Source organism: Piliocolobus tephrosceles, chromosome 8 (genome assembly GCF_002776525.5).
Source record: "Piliocolobus tephrosceles isolate RC106 chromosome 8, ASM277652v3, whole genome shotgun sequence".
NCBI lineage: Eukaryota > Metazoa > Chordata > Mammalia > Primates > Cercopithecidae > Piliocolobus > Piliocolobus tephrosceles.
Window position 1 is genome coordinate 33,160,031 of NC_045441.1, and position 25,313 is coordinate 33,185,343.

At 43.9% G+C, this 25,313-nt stretch overlaps 1 protein-coding gene across 5 annotated transcripts in view; it reads left to right on the plus strand.

Annotated features, from left to right (window-relative positions):
• The window catches only part of OGDH (oxoglutarate dehydrogenase), a 95,254-nt gene that overhangs the window by 33,757 nt on the left and 36,184 nt on the right, over positions 1 to 25,313 (plus strand). For 3 of the 5 annotated variants that reach the window (XM_023226485.2, XM_023226486.1, XM_023226488.1), the window contains 2 exons: positions 4,316 to 4,507; positions 6,673 to 6,775. In XM_023226485.2, the coding sequence (XP_023082253.1) occupies positions 4,316 to 4,507; positions 6,673 to 6,775 (295 nt within the window). Of the gene's footprint in view, positions 1 to 4,315; positions 4,508 to 6,454; positions 6,546 to 6,672; positions 6,776 to 25,313 lie in introns of those variants that run through there. The other 2 variants (XM_023226487.2, XM_023226489.1) reach the window with 2 other exon arrangements.

The following is a 25,313-nucleotide window of genomic DNA, read 5'->3' on the forward strand; positions in this document are numbered from 1 at the left end:
TGGGACTACAGGCGCCCGTCACCTCGCCCGGCTAGTTTTTTGTATTTTTTAGTAGAGACGGGGTTTCACTGTGTTAGCCAGGATGGTCTCGATCTCCTGACCTCGTGATCCGCCCACCTTGGCCTCCCAAAGTGCTGGAATTACAGGATAACCCTGCGCCCGGGCTGATTAGGTTTTACATGACAGTGGCAGCTTGCTGTTGGTTCTTGCTGTGCAGGAGTGGGATACAGCCAGACTGAACTCCTGCCCAGTTACCTGCTGTATTCGAGGGGCTTCTCCTTTTAGGTCAAGTCTCAGTTATTGGAGGCCTGGGTAGAGGCCAAGAAGTGCAGTCATTGGTCATCCCTGTTTTCACAATGAGGATGGATGTCCAACGCGTGTGGTCCCCAGTCATCTCTGCTTCTAGAATGTAGGGAGCTCTCTGCCCTGCTGGAAAAGCTCCATGAAGTCAGAAGTACCTGAGGGTGTCCAGTGTGTTTGTGCACAGCCATCTTTTAGATCCCTGTGTCCTTGACAGAACCAGTCATGGACTAAGTGGGAGGCAGCCTTTACTTTGCCTAGGGAGTTGATGCTGAGACATCCTCTGTTTTCTTTTGTAAGAGTCAGTTTTTTTCTCTGGTGGAAATACTGCCTTGTCTTATGTTGGAGAACACTAAGTTTTTGTGAGAACCAATTTAATGGAGGAAGATTGAGAGAATCTCTGGAGATTCCAAACTCTGGGTTACTTTAGCAAACATTTTGATAGCATCTGTTGAAAAAGAAAGTTTAGGCCCAGTGTGGTGGCTCATGCCTATAAACCTAGCACTTTGGGAGGCTGAGACGGGCAGATCACTTGAGCTCAGGAGTTCAAGAACAGCCTGGGCAACATGGTGAAACCTCATCTTCACAAAAAAATATTTAATAAAAAAATTAACCATGCGTGGTGGTGCATGCCCATTGTCCCAGCTACTCAGGAGGCAAAGCAGGAGAATCACTTGAGTCCTGGAGGTGGGGGTTACAGTGAGCCCAGATCATGCCACTCCAGCCTGGGCAGCAGAGCCAGACCCTGTCTCAAAAAATAAAAAAGAAGGAAAGAAAAGGAAAGTTTGCAGCCTTTTTTCATGTTCCTGATTGTTGGGTTACATTTGTATAAGGTGCTTCTATAGTAGGTTTTGTGGGAGGTGCCAGAAGAGAACCCCACATCTCTCTTCTACATCAGCCAATACAACAGAAATTCACCAGAAAGGTAAAAACAGTAAAACCTCAAATAGTTTGATTTGTAAAAACATTTTAAAGGCTGGGTGCAGTGGCTCACGCATGTAATCCCAGCACTTTGGGAGACCAAGGCGGGTGGATCACGAGGTCAGGAGCTCGAGACCAGCCTGGCCAACACAGTGAAACCCCGTCTCTACTAAAATACAAAAATTAGCTGGGCGTAGTGGCGGACACCTGTAATCCCAACTACTCGGGAGGCTGAGGCAGAAGAATCGCTTGAACCTGGGAGGCAGAGGTTTCAGTGAGCCGAGATTACACCACTGCACTCCAGCCTGGGCAACAGAGCTAGACTCTGTCTCAAAAAAAAAAAAAAAAAATTAAATATAATTTACGTAACATAAATGTCATTATTTGGCCTGATCCTGGTGACTCACAGCTGGATTCCCATCACTTTGGGAGACTGAGTCAGGAGGATTACTTGAGGCTGAGAGTTTGAGACCAGCCTGGGCAACAGAGCAAGAACCTGTTTCTTTTAAAAAAAAAAAAAAAAAAAAAAAAAGGTCATTTTTACGTGTACCATTCAGTGGAGTATTGTTTTGTTTTGTTTTTTTTGAGACGGAGTCTCGCTCTGTCGCCCAGGCTGGAGTGCAGTGGCCGGATCTCAGCTCACTGCAAGCTCCGCCTCCCAGGTTCACGCCATTCTCCTGCCTCAGCCTCCCGAGTAGCTGGGACTACAGGCGTCCGCCACCTCGCCCGGCTAGTTTTTTGTATTTTTTAGTAGAGACGGGTTTTCACCATGTTATCCAGGATGGTCTCGATCTCCGGACTTTGTGATCCACCCGTCTCAGCCTCCCAAAGTGCTGGGATCACAGGCTTGAGCCACCGCGCCCGGCCGAGTATTGTTTTGTTTTTAACAGATGGGATCTTGCTGTATTGCCCAGGCCAGCCTTGAATTCCTAGGCTTAAGTGATCCTCCTGATTCTGCTTCCCAAGTGCCTGGGACTACAGGCGCATGCCACTGCACCCAGCTACAGTGGTTTTTAGTATATTCACAATACTGTGCAGTTACATCTGTGGTGGTGGTTTTCTTTAAATTATTTTTTCTGAATGCCAAAAAAATACATGCTTATAGAATGTTTTAAAGATTCTGTAAGAAAGAAAAAGGAAAGGAAAAAAAAATATTTCACAAAACTCCCCTCAAAAACAGATTTCACTGAGAGACCAGACTCCCCTTCATGAGGCAGATGGTCCAGGCCTGTGCGTTATCATTGTGTGTTTTCTAGTTTGTGTCTAGTAGCAGTATATAGCAGTGCTCTTGGTAGTAGGACCATCTGAGTGATGTACATCTATGCCCTAGCAAGCATTGTAAAAGAACCTGTCTGAAAAAGCCAGAAGACCTTAAGGACCAGCATACTGGATTCTGTAGCCATCTCTACCTTCTCGTCTCTAGACCCAGACAGACCCATTTGATAGCCACCCATATCCCAGACAAGGAACACATCTGGGTGGCATCTTGTTAGAAGGAGAATGCAAAGATCTCATAAAGTTTTGCCTTTGCCTCTGCAAGTTTTTCAAGACAGTCTTATCAGAGTTTATTGATGGAAGAATTTTAGAGGCTAGAAAATGTATTGCAGAAAAGAAAAACAATGTTTTTATTTTTTTTGTAACTGGTGTTTTGCCAGGCGCGGTGGCTCACGTCTGTAATCCCAACACTTTGGGAGGCCAGGGCAAGTGGATCGCTTGAGGTCGAGAGTTTGAGACCAGCCTGGTCAACAAAACCCCATCTCTACTAAAAATACAAAAATTAGCCAAGCCTGGTGGCATGCACCTGTTATCCCAGCTACTCAGGAGGCTGAGGCAGGAGACTCACTTGAACCCGGGAGGTGGAGGTTGCAGTGAGCTGAGATCATGCCACCACACTCCAGCCTGGGCAACAGAGCGAGACTTCATCTCAAAATAAATAAATAAATAAATAAAATAAAATAAATAAGCTGGTGTTTAGTTGTGCTTTGCTTTTCTTTTTGCAATGAACTTTTGTGAAGTCTTAGTATGTCTGATCTCTTAAATATTTTAAAAACTTGCATCTTTGTATGAGATGAATAAACTGTTACAGTTCACAGTATCTCTGCAGATTGTAAATCAAATAATTCAGACATGAACTAGCCAAAAATAGTAGGAATGTAAGTGAATTACAGTTTTTCTAAGGGAATTCGAACTGATACTAACACCTGACTTTTGTGAAGTACTTGTGAAGCATTAGACTGTGTGCTAATGCCTTTAACTAGGGTAGTCTTTACAGCATACCTATGAAGAATGTATATCTTTCTCTCCTCATAGATGAGAAAACAACACAGAAAGGTAACTCACTAAGAACTTACCTCTTGAATTTGAATTTTTATTGCCGACACAGAGATCAGATTTGAATTTCCATCTCTGACCCCACACCTTAAGCTCTTAGCTCCTGAGTGCCCCCTGAAGTAGTAATGAGATCATTTCTCTGTGCGGTTAATGCTGCCTCTTACAAAGGATCAGGTTGTGCTTTGTGTCCAGGGAAGTGAAAGGACATGAGCAAGGTGACCCTGGGCTCTTCACAGGCTGTGCTGAGCCCCTAGGGTCTTGAGGGAGGCACTTGATGGGGTGTGAGCATCTGGCACCCCACAGAAGAACCGGTAGGGTTTGCAAACCTATAGACAGAAGGTCAAGAGATCACCTCCCAAGGGCTGGGGCCTGGGGAGAAGGCTGAGACAGTGAGTGTCTCTGTTGACCTACTTCCTGAGTCTGTCCCCAGGCCCAGTGCATGGGAGCTGAGGAGAGCTGTTTGGCATTGGGCCTTTGGGGTATGTGTGTTGATGGAAGGCGGCCACAGGGCATCTGTGTTATAGCTGTGGGGGTCAGAAGTGCATCCCGAAGACCAAAGGAGTGGAAAGCAGGGGGCCTGAACGCTGAGAGAAACCCACCGTTTGGGAACAAACAGAGACCCCACTGTCCAGAACAGGAGGAAGCGGGCTCAGCCAGCCTATAGTAGACTTGCCTTGCCTGCAGAGAGCAGTTGTCTGTGGCCACAGATGCATCCTGGACTTAAGGGAGCAGTGAGGTAACCCTGTACCTTCTTTGTCTTTAGTCATGGGACATTTTTTTTCGCAACACGAATGCCGGAGCCCCACCGGGCACTGCCTACCAGAGTCCCCTTCCCCTGAGCCGAGGTTCCCTGGCTGCTGTGGCCCATGCACAGTCCCTGGTGGAAGCACAGCCCAACGTGGACAAGCTCGTGGAGGACCACCTGGCGGTGCAGTCGCTCATCAGGGCATATCAGGTAAGGTGGGCGCTCTTACATGGGAAAGGGTGCAGTGTTCCTTAGGTCGTGCCTCGTGGGCCCTATTGACCTTTCTGAGTGTATGTTGTCGTTTTACTTTTACCTCCTCAAATACTAGGTGCTTTCTCCCTGCTTTGGGAGGCTAAAAAACAAATACACCAGAGAAAAGGAACCAGGCTAGCCCTATTTGAGCAAATCTTCTGGCACCACTAATGCCTGCCCCATAAAGGGCTTCTTATTTCTTTTCCTTACTTGGCAAGAAATATTTGTGGGCAGGGAAACCAAGTCAGTACCCTGGCATCAAGGAGAAGTGCTGCCCATCCGCCAGTGAGCAGTGGCTGGGAGGGGTGATGCTGTTGGGTGGTTGATGCCCCCTTCTCGGTTGCTAGCAACTGAATACTATAAGAGAAGAAAATCTATAGAGTTTGGGGATATGGAGGCAGGGAGAGGCAGTTGAGGGTACAGCTGAGCCTACAGAGAGTGATGAGGGGCAGGGGAACTCTCCAAAAGCATTGCAGTTAGTGGCCATCTCATTAGGCAAGTGTTAAGCAGGACAAGGCTTTTCCTCCCTATCTTTTCCCAGAGCACAATAACCAAAGTTTTTCTAGGATGTCCACCTGATACATGGGGAGAGCCCAGAGTTCAGATCTGAAGACTTCATCTGTGATAGTTCTAAGGAGGACAGGTGGAGACAAGTGAGCCTGGTGCTTCCCTTCTGGAAGCTCCCATGGGCGTCCAGGACCCTGCCACCTGTTCTCATGTAACTGCTTTGGTGGCAACAAGGGGACTCATGTGCCTGGGCTGTCTTTTCTCTCTCATGCTTTGGTTTCTGGTGGCATGGGCCATTTCCTGTGCCAGCAGGGCAGCAGTGCAGGTGTTGTAATGGGGCAACATGGGGGAGGTCCTGGGTCTCTGGCCCTTCATGCCATGGCCTGGCAAGTAAGGCTGTCTTCCCTGGGGCAAGTGTATTCTGCCTTAGAATGGAGATGCATGGAGTTTTGTAAATGCCATAATGCGTTAAAGTGCTATCCACATGGATATTTGCATAAGGAGGAGGCCCAGTGCTGTTTCTTTATCACTGCCTGCACACAGTTGGCCTCAGTAACAACTTCAGCCTAATCTTGCAGTGACTTACCAGCAGCTGTTCCCTTCTCAAATTGCTAGCAAGAAATAGTGAAAGAATCTTAAATTGGAAGGGATTTTCTTTCTCCTTTTGGTTTTTAAATAGTTCAAATCAGATGTTTTAAGTCTGTGGTGTAGTAGGGTTTTTTTGTTCTGACTACGGTGTGCTGACCTACTCAGCAGCAGCAGGGCCGAAACCCTCACTCCTCACGGGGATATATAGTAAAGGCAAACCTTCTCTTAGTAAGATGACCTCTTAACTGCACTCCTTCCCAATAAAGGCCAACACTTAAGCCTTCATTTTCCTCCTTAGGAAAATTTTTCTTTAAATTTGATTTATTTATTTTAAATTGAGATGGGGTCTCACTGCGTTGCCCAGGTTGGCCTCAAACTCCTAGGCTCAAGAGATCCTCCTACGTCAGCCTCCCAAGTAGCTGGAACTACAGGCATGTGCCGCTGTACCCAGCACCTTAGGGAAATGTTTATATTCTGAGCTGAGGCAGGCTTCACATTGGAGTAAGAATTGCTCAGCACATCTCATTTCTGTTTATCCATGGAAACTGTATAATGATCCCAAGAAATGGATTGTTTCAGACTCCTAAGTTTGTCGTAACCTGAGTTTATCTCTTTCTTATAAAAGTACATTTGTGCACAGTAGTGCTTTTAAAATAAGTTATTCCAAGACTTTTAAAAACTAATTTTGTCGTATGGGTTTATTGGTGCTGTGTTCCTCTTTGGAAAAGGTTTGCATAACGTATGACTCTTTTAACCCTCCCCACAGCTTGCTGGATCTGCTTAATGACTTACTTGTGTTATTGCTTCCAGGTCAGGGGTCACCACATTGCAAAACTTGATCCTCTCGGAATTAGTTGTGTAAATTTTGATGATGCTCCAGTAACTGTTTCTTCAAACGTGGGTGAGAATTAAGCTGTAAATGCTAATTTTAATGTAATTTTACTTTTTTTTTTTTTTTACCCCTTCCCTCTTTTTTTTCTTCTGTCCTTTTGTGTGTGTCCTTCCCTCTCATCGTTGCCCACTCATAGATACGAGGGCACCATGTAGCACAGCTGGACCCCCTGGGGATTTTGGATGCTGATCTGGACTCCTCCGTGCCCGCTGACATTATCTCATCCACAGACAAACTTGGTGAGGGTCTGAGAGCAGTCAGCTGCGTTGCTTGAGCTCCTCTCGCTGTGCCACGACCTGTGGTAGCCAGGATGTCCAGGCAGGAGGGAAAGGCTCTTAAGTTTCCTTTCGTTCTGATCACTTAAAATTTATCGGTATTGCAGCCTTAGTGTGTTTTGGGCAAGTTATTTTTATCTTTTTCAGCCAGATTGTCTAAGTCTCAAAATTTGAAAATAAAATTTTGGACAGAAAGGTTTGTGGCACAGGGAAAAAGCTTATCCACCTGGGGCAGGTGGATCAGAAGCACTTCAGAGTATAGCTCTTTTGGCTTCAGGTTTTCAAATGTCAGTGCAGCACTGCCTTCAGTGAGGCATATCCATGAGTCCTTGCTCAGGAACTGCTGACACAGCCATCCTTTTCTGAAGCCCGGTGTGGCCTGCCCTTGACTGGCTGTGTCCCTTAGGGGACGAATTCCAGAGCAACTTGTGCAGTTTGGGTCTCCTGATTTGTAATTGCTGGTGATCACACTGAGGAAACTTTGGAAAGCATTCCCACAGCGTCAGGAGGTCAGGGCCTTTGGGAGGTGCATGTATGGAGCACATTGGGGTTTTGTCACGGTTGCCAGAAGATAGTCCCACCTACATCCCCTCCTCCTCATAAAGTGAGGTGTTGTGGCTGGGCTCTCACCTGCAGTTGCTTTGCAGAGTTAGTCTGCTTTACGTCACTGTGCTGCTAACCTGTACTAAAGAAATTATGATATGACTAACTTTTAAATGGCCAGGTTGTTCACAATAGACACTGTGCATGCTGATGAAATTGATGATCACTTACCTGCCTAATACTGCTCTTGGGATGGGTACGAAATTAGCCTCCTCACAGGCACTTTCGGGGAATGGTGCAGACAGTCTCTAAGGTTCTGCAGTGCCTGGATGTCTTTATAGGCATTACCAAGTTATGTCTAGGGGATGAGGCATTAGTCATCAAACATCATTGACTTTGGAATTGGCATTGATGGTTTGTAATTGTTTTTTTTTTTTTTTATACCAGCCCTTTAGCAGATGTAGGAAGGGAGTTTAGAGAAATCCTCTTGAATTTTATTAAGGTCAGTTCAGATTATAGACTGGGCATGAGTTGAACCCTGTTTTTTCATTCCGTGGTGACAACTTTGTGCTCCCAAGAAGAGGTCCTCTCTTTGCAGTGTCCCAGGAGGTCTTGGAGCCTCTTCCCTACTGCTCACCCCTTAGTATAGAGATTCTCCCCGCTGGCACCCCTAGTCCCATCACATCCTGTCTGCCCTGAGCCTCTCCAGCCCCCTGTGCTCACTGCCCCCAGAGACTTCTAGACCTTTGGGGTCCCCTTCAGGTGCTCAGAGCAGACCAAACTCCCCAGCTGGTAGACCTGCTACTCCCTGATGAAGAGCACAGGCACTTGCACCTGGAAGCCACCACTTCAGAGGAAAACATCCCTCTGCATTTAGGCAGGGTAGGGGAGCTGTGGAACGCACATTTTCTTTTTTCTTTTTCTTTTCTTTTCTTTTTTTTTTTGAGACAGAGTCTTGTTCTGTCACCCAGGCTGGAGTACAGTGGAACAATCTCAGCTCACTGCAACCTCCGCCTCCCAGGTTCAAGCAATTCTCCTGCCTCAGCCTCCTGAGTAGCTGGGACTACAGATGTGCACCACCATGCCGAGCTGATTTTTGCATTTTTAGTAGAAATGGAGTTTCACCATGTTGGCCAGGCTAGTCTTGAACTCCTAACCTCACCATCTGCCCACCTCAGCCTCCCAAAGTGCTGAGATTATAGGCCTGAGCCACCGCGCCCAGCTGGAATGCTCATTTTTTACAAGCAGCAAAACATTCGAACGGGAGAGGAGCAGATGAAGTGACCGACTCTCCCTCTCCTGCCAGAACCTGCATTGTCCCAGCTCCTGTCCCAACTCTGCCCGTTAGTATAACCAGGGGAGCTCTAAAGCTCTCCTCTCCCCCTTCAGACTAATATCAAGAGGGGCCACACCTAGGTGAGCCCAATCCAGCATAGTCTTTTAAGGGTGAGAAACCCTAAGCACTGTCAACATATGCACTAATTTCCCATCTCATTAGTGGCCAAGGCAGGGCCAGAATGAAAGAATCTCTTCCCAGGCCATCACAAGGTCTCACCATATATTTCACTCTGGAATAGTGTCCTCAGGTATTTCTGTGAGGTTTGTGGTTCCAGATTCAGCAACAACATCATGGTGAGGGTGAGAGAACAAGACGACTTTATAAACCAAGAAACTAAAACATACAGAAGTGGCCCTAAAGCTTCCTAAAATCCTTTGAGGAAGGAAAACTTCTGACCTCTCTGGCCAGGAACCCTTTGGAACCACTGAGAGAGTGAGTCAGGGAGTAGTCTCCACGTTTCAAGAGGAAGGTGCATTTTAATCCTGTGGATTTGAAATAGTGTGACCTAAAAATCACAATAAAGTCTTCAGGTACAAAAAATGGAAACCGTGTAAACTTGTTAAAACATTTGGATCTGTAGAAAAATTGGTCTCGAACTCTCACCCTTGATGTATGCAGGTCTTCAAGAAAACAGCAGGTCAAATGTGACCGCTAAACAGTTTGTAGAACACTTCAAGACTCGTCATCTCATTCGAACCTCAGGGAGCCTGGACTCTGGAGCCACACTCCCTGGATTGGAATCCCAGCCCACTATTACTAGCTGTGTGACCTTGGACTAATTGCTTAACCTCTCTGTGCCTCAGTCACCTCATCTGTAAGGCAAGGGTGATGGTATCAACCTCCTCAGGTGGTTTCAAAATTGAATAAACTCCTTAAAGTAGTGCCTGGACCTTACTGTGCTCCAAGTGGGCTTACTAGCAATCTTTTGAGATGAGTAGCTGCCAAACTCTCTGGTAATAAGATAAATTCAGAAACTGAGAGGTCAAGCAAGAAGACCAGGAACACACAGGAGTTAGTGGTGAAGACTGCCCTGTAGCCAAATGATAAGGAAGCAGCGTAGCATCTAGTGCAGGAATTTGCAAACTAAGAAGTGAGGACTCTACATGGGGGATGTTTGGGACCCAGAAGAACTGTTTGCCAGCTTAGGAATGGGGCAGTAGAAGGGGATAGGCTGAGTGGCCACCTGGTGACCTGACCAGTGTGTAGACTGCGGGTCAGGGACCATTGTGCGGTAGTGTCCAGTGTCACATGACTATTTCCCCAGAGCTAGGATTCTTCCCATGTCTCCACTTAGCCGCCGTTCCCCGCTCCCTGTGGATGCAGGCACAGTTTCTGCCTCGCCTTGGGGAAACAGGCTCAGAGCAGTGATCATATCCATGTTTGAACATAGCCTTTGGTGCTTCCATCAGAGCTTGTTCTGTCTTTTGTTAGAAAAGGTCCACGTAGGGGGCAGCGATGGAGGGCAGGAGCCGTTGGCAAATCCATCCATTCTCAGAGGGCACTGATGATGCTGCCCTGAAAACACTCTGCCAACTGAGCACCTGGGTGGTTGGCCAATTTGGTCTGCAGTGCAAGCAGGGAATTCTGTCCACTCTGAGTTTTTTAATAAAGTGGAATATATGCTATAGTTTCCACTGAGTTGACCTTTTTGACCATTTTTGAAAAGTTTGGGAAATTCTGGCTTAGGGCACCTGTCTTCACTTCTCAGAAATTCTCCTGGTCCCTGAAGTAATAAGGAAAGATAATTAACAAGTAGACTCTTGCCAGTTAGGAGAAACTCTACAGACACAGAACTCCTCAATAGCACCAGAGTGTCAGTATTTACCATCAGATGTTATGGACACACTCTTGCCCTCAGTTTTATCTTTCAAGTGTAGCACGACAGAACTTGTTATGAATACAGTAAAAAAATATTGTTGAGATGGTAGGGCTAGTGTTTTATTATTATTATTATTATTATTAATTTTATTTATTTAGTTTTTTGAGATGGAATTTCGTTCTTTTGCCCAGTCTGGAGTGCAGTGGCACCATCTCGGCTCACTGCAACCTCCGCCTCCTGGGTTCAAGTGATTCTTCTGCCCCAGCCTCCCGAGTAGCTGGGATTACAGGCACCCATCACCATGTCCAGCTAATTTTTGTATTTTTAGTAGGGACCATGTTTCACCATGTTGGCCAGGCTGGTCTCGAACTTCTGATCTCGGGTGATCCACCTGCCTTGGCTTCCCAAAGTGCTGGGATTACAGGCATGAGCCACCATGCCCAGCCTAATTAAATTTTTAAAATTTAAATAGAGACAGTTTCACCACGTTGCCCAGGCTGTTCTCAAACTCCTCTGAGCTCAAGCAATCGCCCTGCCTCCACCTCCCGAAGTGCTGGGATTACAGGAGTGAGTCACCATGCCCAGCCTAGTGATTATTTTCATTAACAATTTTTAAAATTAATTTTAGAACAGTTTCTCAATTATGTGTGGATTATGTTGCATAATTGTGCAGGTGATGGCTTGAACGGTGATAACTTTTTTTTTGAGACGGAATTTCGCTCCTGTTGCCCAGGCTGGAGAGCAATGGCATGACCTCAGTTCACTGCAACCTCTACCTCCCGGGTTCAGGTAATTCTCCTGCCTCAGCCTCCTGAGTAGCTGGGATTACAGGCGCCCACCACCATGCCCAGCTAATTTTTTGTATTTTTAGTAGCGACGGGTTTCACCATATTGGCCAGGCTGGTCTCGAACTCCTGACCTAGGTGGTCCACCCGCCTTGGACTTCCAAAGTGCTGGAATTACAGGTGTGAGCCACCACGCCCGGCCAGAGATACCTTTTTAATGAAGTGTTAAAGTTAGGGGCCAGTTTCCAGGTAAATCCCCAGATGCCCATCTTAATTTGTGCCAGGCTTGTACTATAGATCTCATTTCCCTTGGGAAAGAAGGTTGAGAGTTCCAACATGAGATGCTTTATTTTTTTATTTTATTTTAAAAATAGAAACAGGGTCTTATTATGTTGCCCAGGCTCATCTCATACTCCTGGGCTCAAGCAACCCTCCTGCCTTGGCCTTTCAGAGTGCTAGAATTACAACAGTGAGCCTCTGCACCCAGTTGAGACGTATTGAATACACATTTCTCTTCACTCACATTCCATAGTGAGGTTCCTTGACAGCAAATTTGCAGACCTGGAGAATGAGGCACCAATCTCATGTTATAATATCCCTGAATGAATCCAGTCAGGGCGGGAAGTAGTGGCAACCCAACATCTTGTGGTAGACGGGCTCATAGGGAGGCTTTCCCCACTGGCTCTTGAAGAAGGGCCATCAGTTGAGGTGCCACGGTAGATATGGGGGTATATTGCAAAACACTAGAACCAGGGTATTATCAATGGAAAGGTCTAGACAGTGAGTCCCAACAGTGAGGCCCACTGATTTGCCTGATTAGAAATAATTAGAGACTCTTGCTTAATTAGAAACTCTAGCCTTCAGTTTTTTCATGCTGTTGTTTGGTTTTTTTAATTATTATTTTTGTTTTTTGAGACAGAGTCTTACTCTGTCGCTCAGAATGGAATGCAGTGGTGCAATCTCAGCTCACTGCAACCTCCACCTCCCACGTTCAAGTGATTCTCGCCTCAGCCTCTATCAAGTAGCCGGGATTACAGATGTGCACCACCATGCCCGGCTAATTTTTATATTTTTAGTAGAGAAAGGGTTTCACTGTGTTGATCAGGCCGGCCTTGAAATCATTTTGAATCCCCTGCCTCAGCCTCCGAAAGTGTTGGGATTATAGAGGTGAGCCACTGCGCCTGGCCCAATTTTATCTTTCAAGTGTAGCATTTGAATTAGTTTCCCACTTAAAAATGCCACTGTGTGTGGTTTCGGTATAAATTCTATAGTATAACTTTTCACAGTGACAAAAATGATTGAGGTGTACTTTACTGCGTTTTTTGTTGTTGTTGTTTTGTTTTTTGAGATAAAGACTCATTCTGTCGCCCAGGCTGGAATGCAGTGGCACGATCTTTACTTACTACAACCTCTCCTCCTGGATTCAACCAATTCTCCTGCCTCAGCCTCCTGAGTAGCTGGGACTACAGGTGTGCGCCCCCACACCAGGCTAATTTTTGTATTTTTAGTAGAGACAGGGTTTCACCATGTTGGCCAGGCTGGTCTCGAACTCCTGACCTCATGTAATCCACCTGCCTCGGCCTCACAAAGTGCTGGGATTACAGGCATGAGCCACTGTGCCTAGCCTAATAATTTTTTTTTTTTTTTTTTTGAGACGGAGTCTCGCTTTGTTGCCCAGGCTGGAGTGCAGTGGCAGGATCTCAGGTCACTGCAACCTCTGCCTCCCAGGTTCAAGTGATCCTCCCGCTTCAGCCTCCCACATAGCTGGGATTACAAGCATGTGCCACTCTACCTGGCTATTTTTTGTATTTTTAGTAGAGACGGGGTTTCACCATGTTGTCCAGCCTGGTCTCAAACTCCTGAGCTCAAGTGATCCACCTGCCTTCGTCTCCCAAAATGCTGGGATTATAGGCATGAGCCACTGCACTCAGTGAGATGTACTTTAATGTGAGATTTAAACATAATTAAAGGAGAATTAAAAACCAATTGTATAAATAAATGGAAAGAAAGTGTGAAACTTCTCTCCCATTTACCATTGATGTTTACAAATTGCTAATACCATTTTAGGGAATGAGCTTGAGTTAAATAGTTAAAAAGTCAATTTAAAAGTTCAAAAATGTGGCAAAATGTCAACCACTTAGCTCTTGCCTTTCCCTGACAACCTGCTGTCATTAACAGCACAGCGAGTGATGACAAAGTTTCCACGCATCCTGCTGACCTTCCAGGGCTCTCCGGTTTGTTCCTTTGATGGCTGAGAAAAATAAGCTAAAAATAGAGTTGATGTTTAATTAGCTTTTGTAAATTTCAGAGTGATACAGAGCAGTTCATTTAGTAAACATTGATTGCCATGTACAGCGTGCTGTGCCACAGATAACTGAGGAGCTGGAGATGAGGTTTCCTAAGTGACTCGGAAGGGCGGGGCCAAGCTAGGAACATACCCAGGGTGATTGAAGCCATGGGTGATATGGTCACCCTCAAGGAGAATGAAGTGTGGCCAAGCAGACATCTGACATTTGAGAAGATTCTTTGACTGGAGATACCCAGAAACTGGTAAACCAAGTCCCCTAGCTCCTGGCGTCACATTCCTGCCTCTGTGCTTCACTTGGAAGTACTGTGGCCAACTCTCCATCCACTCCCTCTCCCCTCCCTCACAGCACCTGCACTCTTCAAGAAGTAATTTACAATGCTAATTTACAGTGCTTCAAAGCACTCAGGTGTTGGAAAATCTGTGTGCTTTCTGTAAATTGTGACAACCAGAATATCATCTATTGTTCTCTTCACTCTCCTCTTCTTTGATTTGTGTCTTTTGTTTGCCTTTTATTTTAAAAATACAAAAAAGTACAGATAAAAGTAAGAGCATTCACATACTCAGTACTGAGAAGGTAAACATTTTACCACATTACCTTTAGATTTTTTAAAATGGGAATGAGTATTTAAGGTTTCTTTTGAGGACCTCCCCTGTGTGGATCCTTACCTGGAGTCTGCAGGGTGACTAACATACACCTCAGAGCTCCACAGGAGCACTCACGGCATCTTGACATGGTCTCATGTCTTGGTTTTGAAGATTGAAGGAAAAATTTAAGATTCTTCATCCTTGCCTTAAGCAAAATATCGACACTTAGATATTCTGTTGTCTTAAGAGCCACTTGGCTCTGAGTTCTTCAGAGGTTATTGTTCCTTGGGGGAAGGAGACAGTGTGACTTGCGCAGGACTGGAGATCTGCAGCCCCTGCCACAGCCCTAGGAAGCAGGCCTGTTTCTTGGGATCTGAGTCTGACTTCAAAGGAAGCGCTCGCTGGCCTTTCTCTGCACTCCCAGCGCGGAGAGCATCCCCAGTGACAGCGCTCTGAGTGCTCAACCATCAGCCTCTCTGTGTGCCTGTGTTACTGCCTACCTTCCTGACCCTGCCCCCAGGCCCACACGCCCAGACAGCAAGGGTCAGGAGCATGTTTTGTGTATCCAAATAAATGTCTTGATTTCACCAGTGGCTCAGAAGGCTGTTTATGTAAAGTAGAAATCTGATGAAAAGTGTACAGGTAGAAGGAAATGTACAGCTGTGCAGATGTAGCTGTTGCTCTTGGGTTGTTTTCAGCTCTTCTTTTCTAGTTGCCTTCTTGAGATGGGAGATCAAGGACTCCTTCCATTCTTTAGAATTCTTCAAAGTCTTACAGTTTAGAGTAGTCTGCCCCCTGATCTAGTGCTGAGAAATGGTTACTCTAAAAGTTAGGCTTTTTCATTTTCTTTTCCTTGATTTTCATCTCAAAGTAGTGACTTCCCAGGAAAGTGCTGTTGTCTGCCACTTCTTGAAGCTAAGGAGATGAGGAGCTCTCAAACGACACTGCCTGATGGCTTTCCATTGTCAGGGTGCTAACCTCCCCTCCTTCTGATTCACCTTATTCCAGCTGTTCTATGAATCATTTCCATGTTTGACAACATTGATCCCCTGATCATGTAACCCACCCATTTCTCCCTTGATGTGTGTGTGTCCCTGTGATGGTGTCTGTGCTACCTGTTACTGCAGTAATGGTGTAGGGTTTTGGTGTTTGGGTCTTTTTAAAACTAACTCTCACCTGTCTTTTTCCTTCTGCGCTCACCCATGATACCCCACTCTGCCTCTCAGATCTTGCAGTTTTCAAGGAACGACTTCGAATGCTAACAGTAGGAGGTATGAAAATAATGAGCCTTTCACCTTTTCAGAGTTGAGGACTTCATTTGAATAGGATGTGCAACTTTTCCTAGCATGCACTATGGGGAAAGTTGACACAACTTCTGTCGTGTGTTTTTAAGTTTGCTAATTGTTCTGAAATATGTTTTTCCCTTCATTTAGTTATTAACCAATAAGTAGAGCTACTTATATGGTATTGTTTTGTTTCTGTTCATTTTGTGTTTCAAAGAGCATTTTTCATCTTCATGTGTGCTTCATCACTTCACTGTGAGCTTCCATCTTCAGCATCGTTCACCTTTAGCTGCTGCTGTAGCCAGCTGGGCACATGAAGCCATGTTCAGCTCTGCATGGTGGCTTGTCCTGTCCTCCACATTCTGTGCTGAGGCTTTGACTGGACTCTGGATTCTTCCACATTCTGCTTCCTGGGCATTTTGGGCAAGATTTCCTAAATGTTTTATGTTTGAAGGCCAACTGAAGTATTAATAAAAACTTACCAAGAACTCTTGGTGACTTGGTTGGGCAAAACACATCTGAGGAATCCAGAGTTGAAGTGCTGGGGGATCATCTGCCTGTTGTCATCCTCCCTAGTGACCAGTCTCTTCTTTACCCTCTGGCTTCTCTAAGCAGTTATATTTTTTCTCCTTCTAATATCTGTGAGACTCTACGTTTTAACTATACTTTTTATTTTGAAATCATTGTAGATTCATATGCACTTGTGAAAAATAACAGTTCTGTGCCCTTTGGCCAGCTTCCCGAATGGTAACATCTTGAAAAGCTATAGTACAACATCACACCACTACACTAAACTGATAAAGTAAGACTCTAGACATCCATCACCTCAAGAATTCCTCCTGTTGCCCTTTTATGACCATATCTATTTCCCTCCCATCCCAGCCGCTACTTGTATTCCCTGGCAACCACTATTGTGTTCTCCATTTCTGTAATTTTGTCATTTCAGGAATGTTATACATGTGGGATCACAGTATGTAACCTTTGGGGATTGGCATTTTTCAATCAGAATAATTTTTTTAGAGATTCACGCAGGTTGTTGGTGTAAATCAATAGTTTGTTCCTTTTTATTGCTGAGTAGTGTTCCATGGTGTGGATGATTGTTTTTAACCATTTACCTGTTGAAGGACCTCTTCATTAGAATGGATTGTTTCCATTCTTTGGCTAATAGGATCTTTTGCAGAGCAGAAGTTTTTAATCTTTTTTCCCCTAACATTTCCTAGCTCAGCTTCTATGCCCAAAGTTTTTAAGCTTGATGACATCCAGTTTGTTAATTTTCCTTTTATGGATTGTGCTTTTGGTATGAAGTCTAAGAACTTTTTCCTTAGCCCTCGATCCCCAAAATGTTCTCCTATGTATTTTCCTAAAGGTTTCATAGTTTTGTGTTTTACATTTAAATCTATGATCCATTTTGAGTAAATTTCTGTATAAGGTATTTAGATCAAGATTCTTTTATTGTTCATTTTATATTTTTGTGTGTAGATGTCCAGTTGTTCTGGCGCCATTAGCTGAAAACTATGTCCTTCCTTCATTGAATTGCTTTTGTACTTTTGCCAAAAATCAGTTGGACTTACTTGTGTGGGTCTATATCTGGATTTTCAGTTATTTTCCTTTGTGTGTCTGTTTTTCCATCGATACCACAGTGTCTTGATTACTGTAGCTACTAAACTTTATTTTTCATTTACAAAATTGTTTTGACTATTCAAGGACCTTTTCCTCCTCCATGTAAATTTGAGGATAAGCGTATCTGTGTCTACATATACCTCGCTGCCATTTTGATAGGAATTGGCTTAAATGTATAGATCCATTTAGGGATAAATTACATTTTTACCATGTTGTCTTCCAATCCATGAATATAGTGTATCTCCTCATTTATTTGGATCACTGATTTTTTTAATCAGCTTTTTGTAGTTTTCAGCATATACATTGTGTATATGTTTTGTTTTATTTATACTTAACTATTATTTTCTTTTTAACATTGATGCCCACATATTCATTGGTAGGATATAGAAATATAATTGATTTCTGTGTTTATGTTGCATTCTGAGATCTTGATGAACTATTCTAGGGGCTTTTTTTTTTCTTTTTTTTTTTTTTTTTTTTTGTAGATTCCTTAGGATTTTCTATGTGGACAGTCATGTCATCTGAAAATAGGAGGTTGTTTCATCCTTTCCAATATGTGTGCCTTTTCTTTTCTTTTCTTGCCTCATTACAGTAGCTACAACTTTTAGCACTGTACTGAATAAGAGAGGTAAGAGTGGATAGCCTTATATGCCCTGTTCCTGATCTTAGGGTGAAAGCATTTAGCCTTTCATCATTGAGTATAATGTTAACTGTAGACTTTTTGTAAATGCTGTTTATCAAGCTGAGGAAGTTTCTCTGTTTTCATTTTTTTTTTCTGATAGTTTTAATTATGAATGTATATTGAATTTTGTCAGATGTTTTTCCTGCATTGATATGATCTTGTGATTTATTATTGTTATAATTATTTTTTGAGACTGATTCTTGCTCTGTCACCCAGTCTGGAGTGCAGTGGTGCGATCTCAGCTCACTGCAACCTCTGCCTTCCAGGTTCAAGCAACTCTCCCACCTCAGCCTCCCAAGTAGTGGGGGCTACCAGTGTGCACCACCACGCCTGGCTAATTTTTGTGCTTTTAATAGAGGTAGGGTTTCACCATGTTGGCCAGACTGGTCTAGAACTCCTGACCTCAAGTGATCTGCCCGCCTCACCCTCCCAAAGTTCTGGGATTACAGGCATGAGCCACCACACCCGGCCAATTTTTATTCTTTAATGTAGACAATTTAATGCTAATGTAGTGGATTGTATTGATTGATTTTTGATTATTCAACCAGCTTTGGATTAGTGGAATAAACACCATTTGATCATGGTATATAATTTTTTTTATATGTCTTTGTCTCTTTATATATTTTGCATCCATATTGATGAGGGATATTGGTCATTTTCTTTTTTTGTACTATCTTTGTTTTTGGTATCAGGGTAATTCTGGCTTCATAAAATGAATGGAGAAGTGTTTCTCCTATTTTCTGAAAGACATTGAATAGAATTGGTGTTAACTCTTCTTCATTTGGGCTTAGAGGTTGATTTTTCACAAGGTTTTTATTTATTAATTAGATTTCCTTATTAGCCATAGGGCTTTTCTAATTATCTGTTTCATACTGGGTGAGTAATGGTAGTTTGTGTTCTAGAAGTGGTTTATTTCATCTAAGTTGTCAAATGTATGTAGTGTTATTTATAGTATTCCCTTATTATCTTTTTGATAGTCATTTTTTTTTTATTTCTTTTTCAACTAAAAGAAAAGGAACAGAATCTTCTTGATATTTGAAGGGTCTGTATTGATATCCCGTTTCATTCCTGATAGTGGTAATTTGTGTCCTCTTTTTATTTGTCAGTCTTATAAGAGATTTGTCAGTGTTACTAATCTTTTCAAAGAACCAGTTATTTGTTTCATTGGTTTTTCTCTGTTGTTTTGCTGTTTTCAATTTCATTGATTTCTGCTCTTTATTATTTCCTTACTTCTATTTATTGACTTTTGGCTTGTTTGTTGTTGTTCCCTCTTTTCTAGGAATGGAAACTTAGATTATTGATTAGAGACTATCCCTCTTTTCTGATGTATTTACTACTATAAATGTTGCTCTCAGTACTGGTTTAGCTGTCCTACAAAGTTTGATATGTTATATTTTCATTTTCTTTCAGTTGTTTTTGAGACAAGGTCTTGCTCTGTCATCCAGGCTATAGTGCAGTGGTATGATCACAGCTCACTGCAGCCTCTAATTCCTGGGTTTAAGTTATCCTCCCACCTCAGCCTCCCAAGTAGCCGAAACTACAGGTGTAGGCCACCATGCCTGGCTATTTTTAAAATTTTTTATAGAGATGAAATCTCACTGTATTGCCCAGGCTGGTTGTTACTGTATTCTTTGTATGCCCCTTGATATTTTGTCTTTGGCCTTTGGATTATTTAGAAGGGTGTTATTTAATTTCCAAGTGTTTGGAGATTTTCTTGTTACTTTTCTTATTATTGCTTTCTAGTTTGATTTTATTGTGGTTGGAGAATGCACCCTATATGATTTCAGTTGTGCTAAATTTGTTGAGTTTTTAATAAATGGCCCACCATATTGTCTGTCTTGGCATATGTTTCATGGCTGCTTGAAAAGAATGCTACTGTTGAAATGCTATTGTTGGGTGGAGTATTCTCTAAATGTCTGCTAGAGCCAGGCATGGTGGTTCATGCCTATAAATCCAGGACTTTTGAGAGACTGAGATGGGAGGATCACTTGAAGCCAGGAGTTTGTTGCCTGGCAACATGGCGAGACCCCTATCTCCACCACCACCAACAACAAAATTAGCCAAGCATGATGGTGCATGCCTGTAGTCCTAGCTACTCAGGAGGCTAAGGTGGTAGGATCATTTGAGCCCAGAATTTTAAGCCTGCAGTGATCTATGATTTCACCACTGTACTCTGGCCTGGGTGACCCTATCTCTAAACTGCACACACATGCATGCGCACACACACACATACACACACACGTCTGTTAGATCTGTTAGTTAATGACTGTTGAGTTCTTCTATATTTTTGCTGAATTTCTGTCTAGTTTTTTAGTCAGTTATTGAGAGAGGAGTATGAAAGTCTTCAGCTATAAATGTGGATTTGTCTCTTTCTCCTTTTAGTCCTGTCAGATTTGGGGTCACATATTTTGCAGCTCTGTTCTTTGGTGTTTACACATTTCAGATTGCTGTATCTTCTCAGTAAATTGACCCTCTTACCATGATGGAATGTCCCTCTTTGTCTCTGGTAATTTTCTTTGCTGCGAAGTCATTTCATATTAATATAAGCCACTCCTACTTACATTTGATTAATGTTTACATGATACATTTTTTTCCTCCTTTTACTTCAACCTGTCTGTATCACATATGAAGTGAATTTCTTGTGGATAAGCATATAGGTGGGTTTTGTTTTATATTTATCCACTCTTCATAATCTCTGTCTTCTATTATATTTAGGTCATTTATGTTTTTTTTTTTTTTTTTTTTTGAGACGGAGTCTCGCTCTGTCACCTGGGCTGGAGTGCAGTGGCCGGATCTCAGCTCACTGCAAGCTCCGCCTCCCGGGTTTTACGCCATTCTCCTGCCTTAGCCTCCCGAGTAGCTGGGACTACAGGCGCCCGCCACCTCGCCCGGCTAGTTTTTTGTATTTTTTAGTAGAGACGGGGTTTCACCATGTTAGCCAAGATGGTCTCGATCTCCTGACCTCGTGATCCGCCCGTCTCGGCCTCCCAAAGTGCTGGGATTACAGGCTTGAGCCAACTGCGCCCGGCCGTCATTTATGTTTAATCTAATTATTGGTATGTTAGGGCTCAAGTCTGCCATTTTATTATTTATTTTTTGTTCTGCTTTTCATTGCTTTGCTTTCATTTTCCTGTGCTGTGGAGTTTTAAACACACATTTTTAAAAATTTTTTTTAATTATGTATAGTCGTTTGTTTGTTTGTTTGTGACAGAGTTTTGCTCTTTTAGCCAGGCTGGAGTGCAGTGGCACGATCTCGGCTCACTGCAACCTCTGCCTTCCTGTTTCAAGCGATTCCCCTGCCTCAGCCTCCCGAGTAGCTGGGATTACAGGTACCCGCCACCACGCCCAAATAATTTTTTTGTATTTTTAGTAGAAGAGGGGTTTCACCATGTTGGCCAGGCTGGTCTCGAACTGACCTTATAGTCTGCCCACCTTGGCCTCCCAAAGTGCTGGGATTACAGGTGTGAGCCACTGCGCCTGGCGTGTTTTTGAGTGTATCCTTTTATATAGCATTTTTAGTAGTTGTTTTAGGTATTACTACTTTATATAGACATAACTTATAGTCTACAGTGTCATAACTTTTCAGTACATATTAAGTGTGGAAACTTTACCTCCTTTTATATCTCTTTACCGTCCTGCATTTATAATATAATTATCTTAGATATTTTCTCTACATACATTTAGAACTTCATCAGACAGAGTTATAAGTTTGTTTCCACCATCAAATATAATTTAGAAGACCCAAGAGGTGGACAGTCTGATGTATTTACCCAGATTTTTGCTTTTTGTGTTCTTTCTTCCTACTTGGTGTTCCAAGATTCCTTCTTTATTTCCTTTCTGTTTAAAATGCTTCCTTTGGCCAGTTTTTTAGAGCAGGTCTTCTGGTGACAAACTTAATTCTCCTTTACCTGGGAATCTCTATTTCTTTCCCCTTCATTCCTACAGGATATTTTTGGTGGATATAAGATTCTAGTTGGACATAATCCTTTTCTTTTAGCTCTTGAAGGGTGTTGTGCCCTTTCTTCCTTTCTCTCTTTCTCTCTCTCTCTCTCTCTCTCTCTTTCTCTCTCTCTCTCTCTCTCTCTTATTTTTCTTTCTTTCTTTCTGACGGAATCTCGCTCTGTCACCCAGGCTGGAGTGCAGTGGTGCGATCTATCTCTGCTCACTGCAACCTCCGCCTCCTGGCTTCAAGCGATTGTCCTGCCTCAGCCTCCTGAGTAGCTGGGATTACAGGTGCGCACCACCACGCCTGGCTAATTTTTGTATTTTTAGTAGAGACAGGGTTTCACCATGTTGGTCAGGCTGGGCTTGAACTGCAGGTGTGGTGGCACATGCCTGCAGTCCCAGCTACTCTACTCAGGAGGCTGAGGCAGGAGAATTGCTTAAACCCAGGAGGTGGAGATTGCAGTGAACTGAGATCATGCCGCTGCACTCCAGCCTGGGCAACAGAGCGAGACGCTGTCTCAAAAAAATTATAAAAACTAGCTTGGCGTGGTGGCGTGCGCCTGTAGTCCCAGCTACTCAGGAGGCTGAGGTTGGAGGATCACCTGAGCCCTGGAGGTTAAGGCTGCAATGAGCAGTGATCAAACCACTGCACTCCAGGCTATGCGACAGAGTGATACCCTATCTCAAAAAAAAAAATGAAATTGTTTGATGATGACTCCGTTCACATCTTAGGTGATTCTAACATCTTGGTCATCATGGTATTGATGTCTGTAGATTGTCTTTTCTCATTCACTATGAGATATTTTTGGGTCTTGTTATGAATTATAGTTTATTGAAACCAGGACATTTTGGGTATCATGAGAGTCAGGATCTTATTTAAATCTTCTGTTATAGCAGACCTTTTGTAGACACTGTTCCCCACTGTGGTGGGGGGAAGGGGAGGGCCCCACCTTGTTATTGCTGGCAGAGGTGGAAGTCCTTCTCCCACTCAAGTATCCACTGTTACTGGGGTTGGGGGAAGGGGCTGATGCATTACCTCCCAGAGAGGAGGACATTTTGGATTCCCTCTTGGGCCTTTGCTGAAACCTCTGGGATGGGGTTGGGTGCTAGGGCCCATTACAGCCTGGTGAGGGCGGGGTCACAGTGTTTTCTCTGGTATTTGGCTGTAGTAGAGCAGTTTTTGTCTAAAAGTTTTTTGTCTTGATAGGCTACCTCTTTCCTGGTCTTTTGATAGAGAGCAGCTTTTGTCGGGCTTTTGTTATCAAATATACCTCTTAAAGTTTTGGGGTTGCTGGTTCTTCTGTTCCAAGTCTGCGATATTTGAAGCAAAAAAGAAACTCCAGGGAACTCCTTGGTGTATTTTGCTTTGAGACCTCCCTAGCCGGCGTGGCTTATTCTCTCCACCTTTCAGAGTTGTCTTATGATCGTTTTGCATATAATGTCTAGGATTTTTAGTTGTACTTATTGGGGGAATAGGGAAGAATATGTCTACTCCACTTTCACAAAGCCCTCATCTATAGATTTAGTTTCTCAGATAGCTAAAGAACTAAAAGTGTACCAGCAGTTCTGAGGCTCTAGAACTATGAACTCAGGATGATAGAAGTGAAAAACCATCACATGGTGAGGTCAGGGGATATCAGTAGGCCCCTACTTCACAGGGTCTTCATGCTGAAAGATTGCAACCAATAGACAGTCCTTATCTGGGGGCATACACTGGACTGATTAGTTTCACAATCAACATATTTCCCAACAAAATGTGCATTGTTATTCTGGTCCCCAATCAGCTGCACCTGGCCTGAGTTTTTTAGTCAGGAAAAATTTCTCAAAGATGATTCTGTTTTTCCTCCATAAATACTATAGGGCATTTGCCTGAAAGCCAGGCCATAAATGGCAAGAGCCATGTACTTCACCTAGGCCCAAGTGGTTGCTGTGCCCTCAGTGTTGACAGACTAACAGGAGGGAATGGGTAGGCAGGCTTAACTAAGCCACTACTACCATCACCACCCTCTAGGTTAAAAAAAAAAAAAAAAAAAAAGCCAGATTTGCTTTGTTTTAATAAAACAAACAGGGCTTGGAAAATATAGAGTTTGCTCGTAAGACTTAAAAAACAAAACAAGGGCGGGCGCGGTGGCTCATGCCTGTAATCCCAGCGCTTTGGGAGGCCGAGGCAGGCGGATCACGAGGTCAGGAGATCAAGACCATCCTGGCTAACACGGTGAAACCCCGTCTCTACTAAAAATACAAAAAATTGGCCGGGCGCGGTGGCTCAAGCCTGTAATCCCAGCACTTTGGGAGGCCGAGACGGGCGGATCACAAGGTCAGGAGATCGAGACCATCCTGGCTAACATGGTGAAACCCTGTCTCTACTAAAGAATACAAAAAACTAGCCGGGTGAGGTGGCGGGCACCTGTAGTCCCAGCTACTCGGGAGGCTGAGGCAGGAGAATGGCGTGAACCCGGGAGGCAGAGCTTGCAGTGAGCCAGGATCCGGCCACTACACTCCAGCCTGGGTGACAGAGCAAGACTCCATCTCAAAAAAAAAAATACAAAAAGTTAGTCGGGCATGGTGGTGGGTGCCTGTAGTCCCAGCTACTCGGGAGGCTGAGTCAGGAGAATGGCGTGAACCTGGGAGGCAGAGCTTGCGGTGAGCCGAGATCGCACCACTGCACTCCAGCCTGGGCGACAGAGTGAGACTCCGGCTCAAAAAAAAAAAAAAAAAAAAACCTTTCCTAAAGCATTAGATAAATAAAGGCTGTAGTTCCCAAACCATGCTTGAATCAGAATCTCCTTGGGAGAAACGTGGGCCCACCCTGAGACTCACTGAGTCAGTACCAGAATTGGAGCCTTGAAACAAGCCTTTTTATAAATCTCCAAGGAGATCAAAATACAAAATTGTGTTTGCAGACTATCACTGTTAATCCCGTGCTGGACCGTTACGTCTCACAGTGGCTCCTTTTAGTCTTAATTTGGCCAGGAAACAATGAGAACATTTCATCAGGTCCAGTCAGATGTTGGAGACTGCAGAATACCGGTTCATTGTGCATTCCTGGAGCCTGAGAAAATGCTGATGTAAGGTATTCAAGTGCTAGTGACTCTTGAACTGTGCTTTTTGCTGTACTGTAGCTGATACATTATGTCAGGAGAGGTGCCAAACTGGATAAAAGAATGTATGGTATCATTTGATAGTCTTCCTCTTTGATACAGCAAGATGAAACAAGTATATAATGCCAGGGAAAGAACTCTTCCAGCATTATTCTTTCTCAAACTGAGATGCACTTTCCGGTGAGGTGGTGTCTTCCCCCACAGTGCTGCAGCGAATATTAGTGCTTACTCAGTTGGTTCCTGCTGAGTGATTGGAGTCGGGAGAAGGGAGGGTTACACCTATGACTGCTGAGTATTGCCTGCAGAGTGGTCTCAGAACGCACAGTTCAGGAATTTCAGAAGAGGACGTCCTTAATCCAAGGCCGGGGGCTGTTTGCACGCTGCTGTAGTGCCCAATGGTGCACCCCTGCCTGGAGCTCCAACAGACCAGTTGACTTCTGGTGATGGTTTCTCCCTCACTTCTTAATCCTCCTCCCCCAGCTCTTTGACATT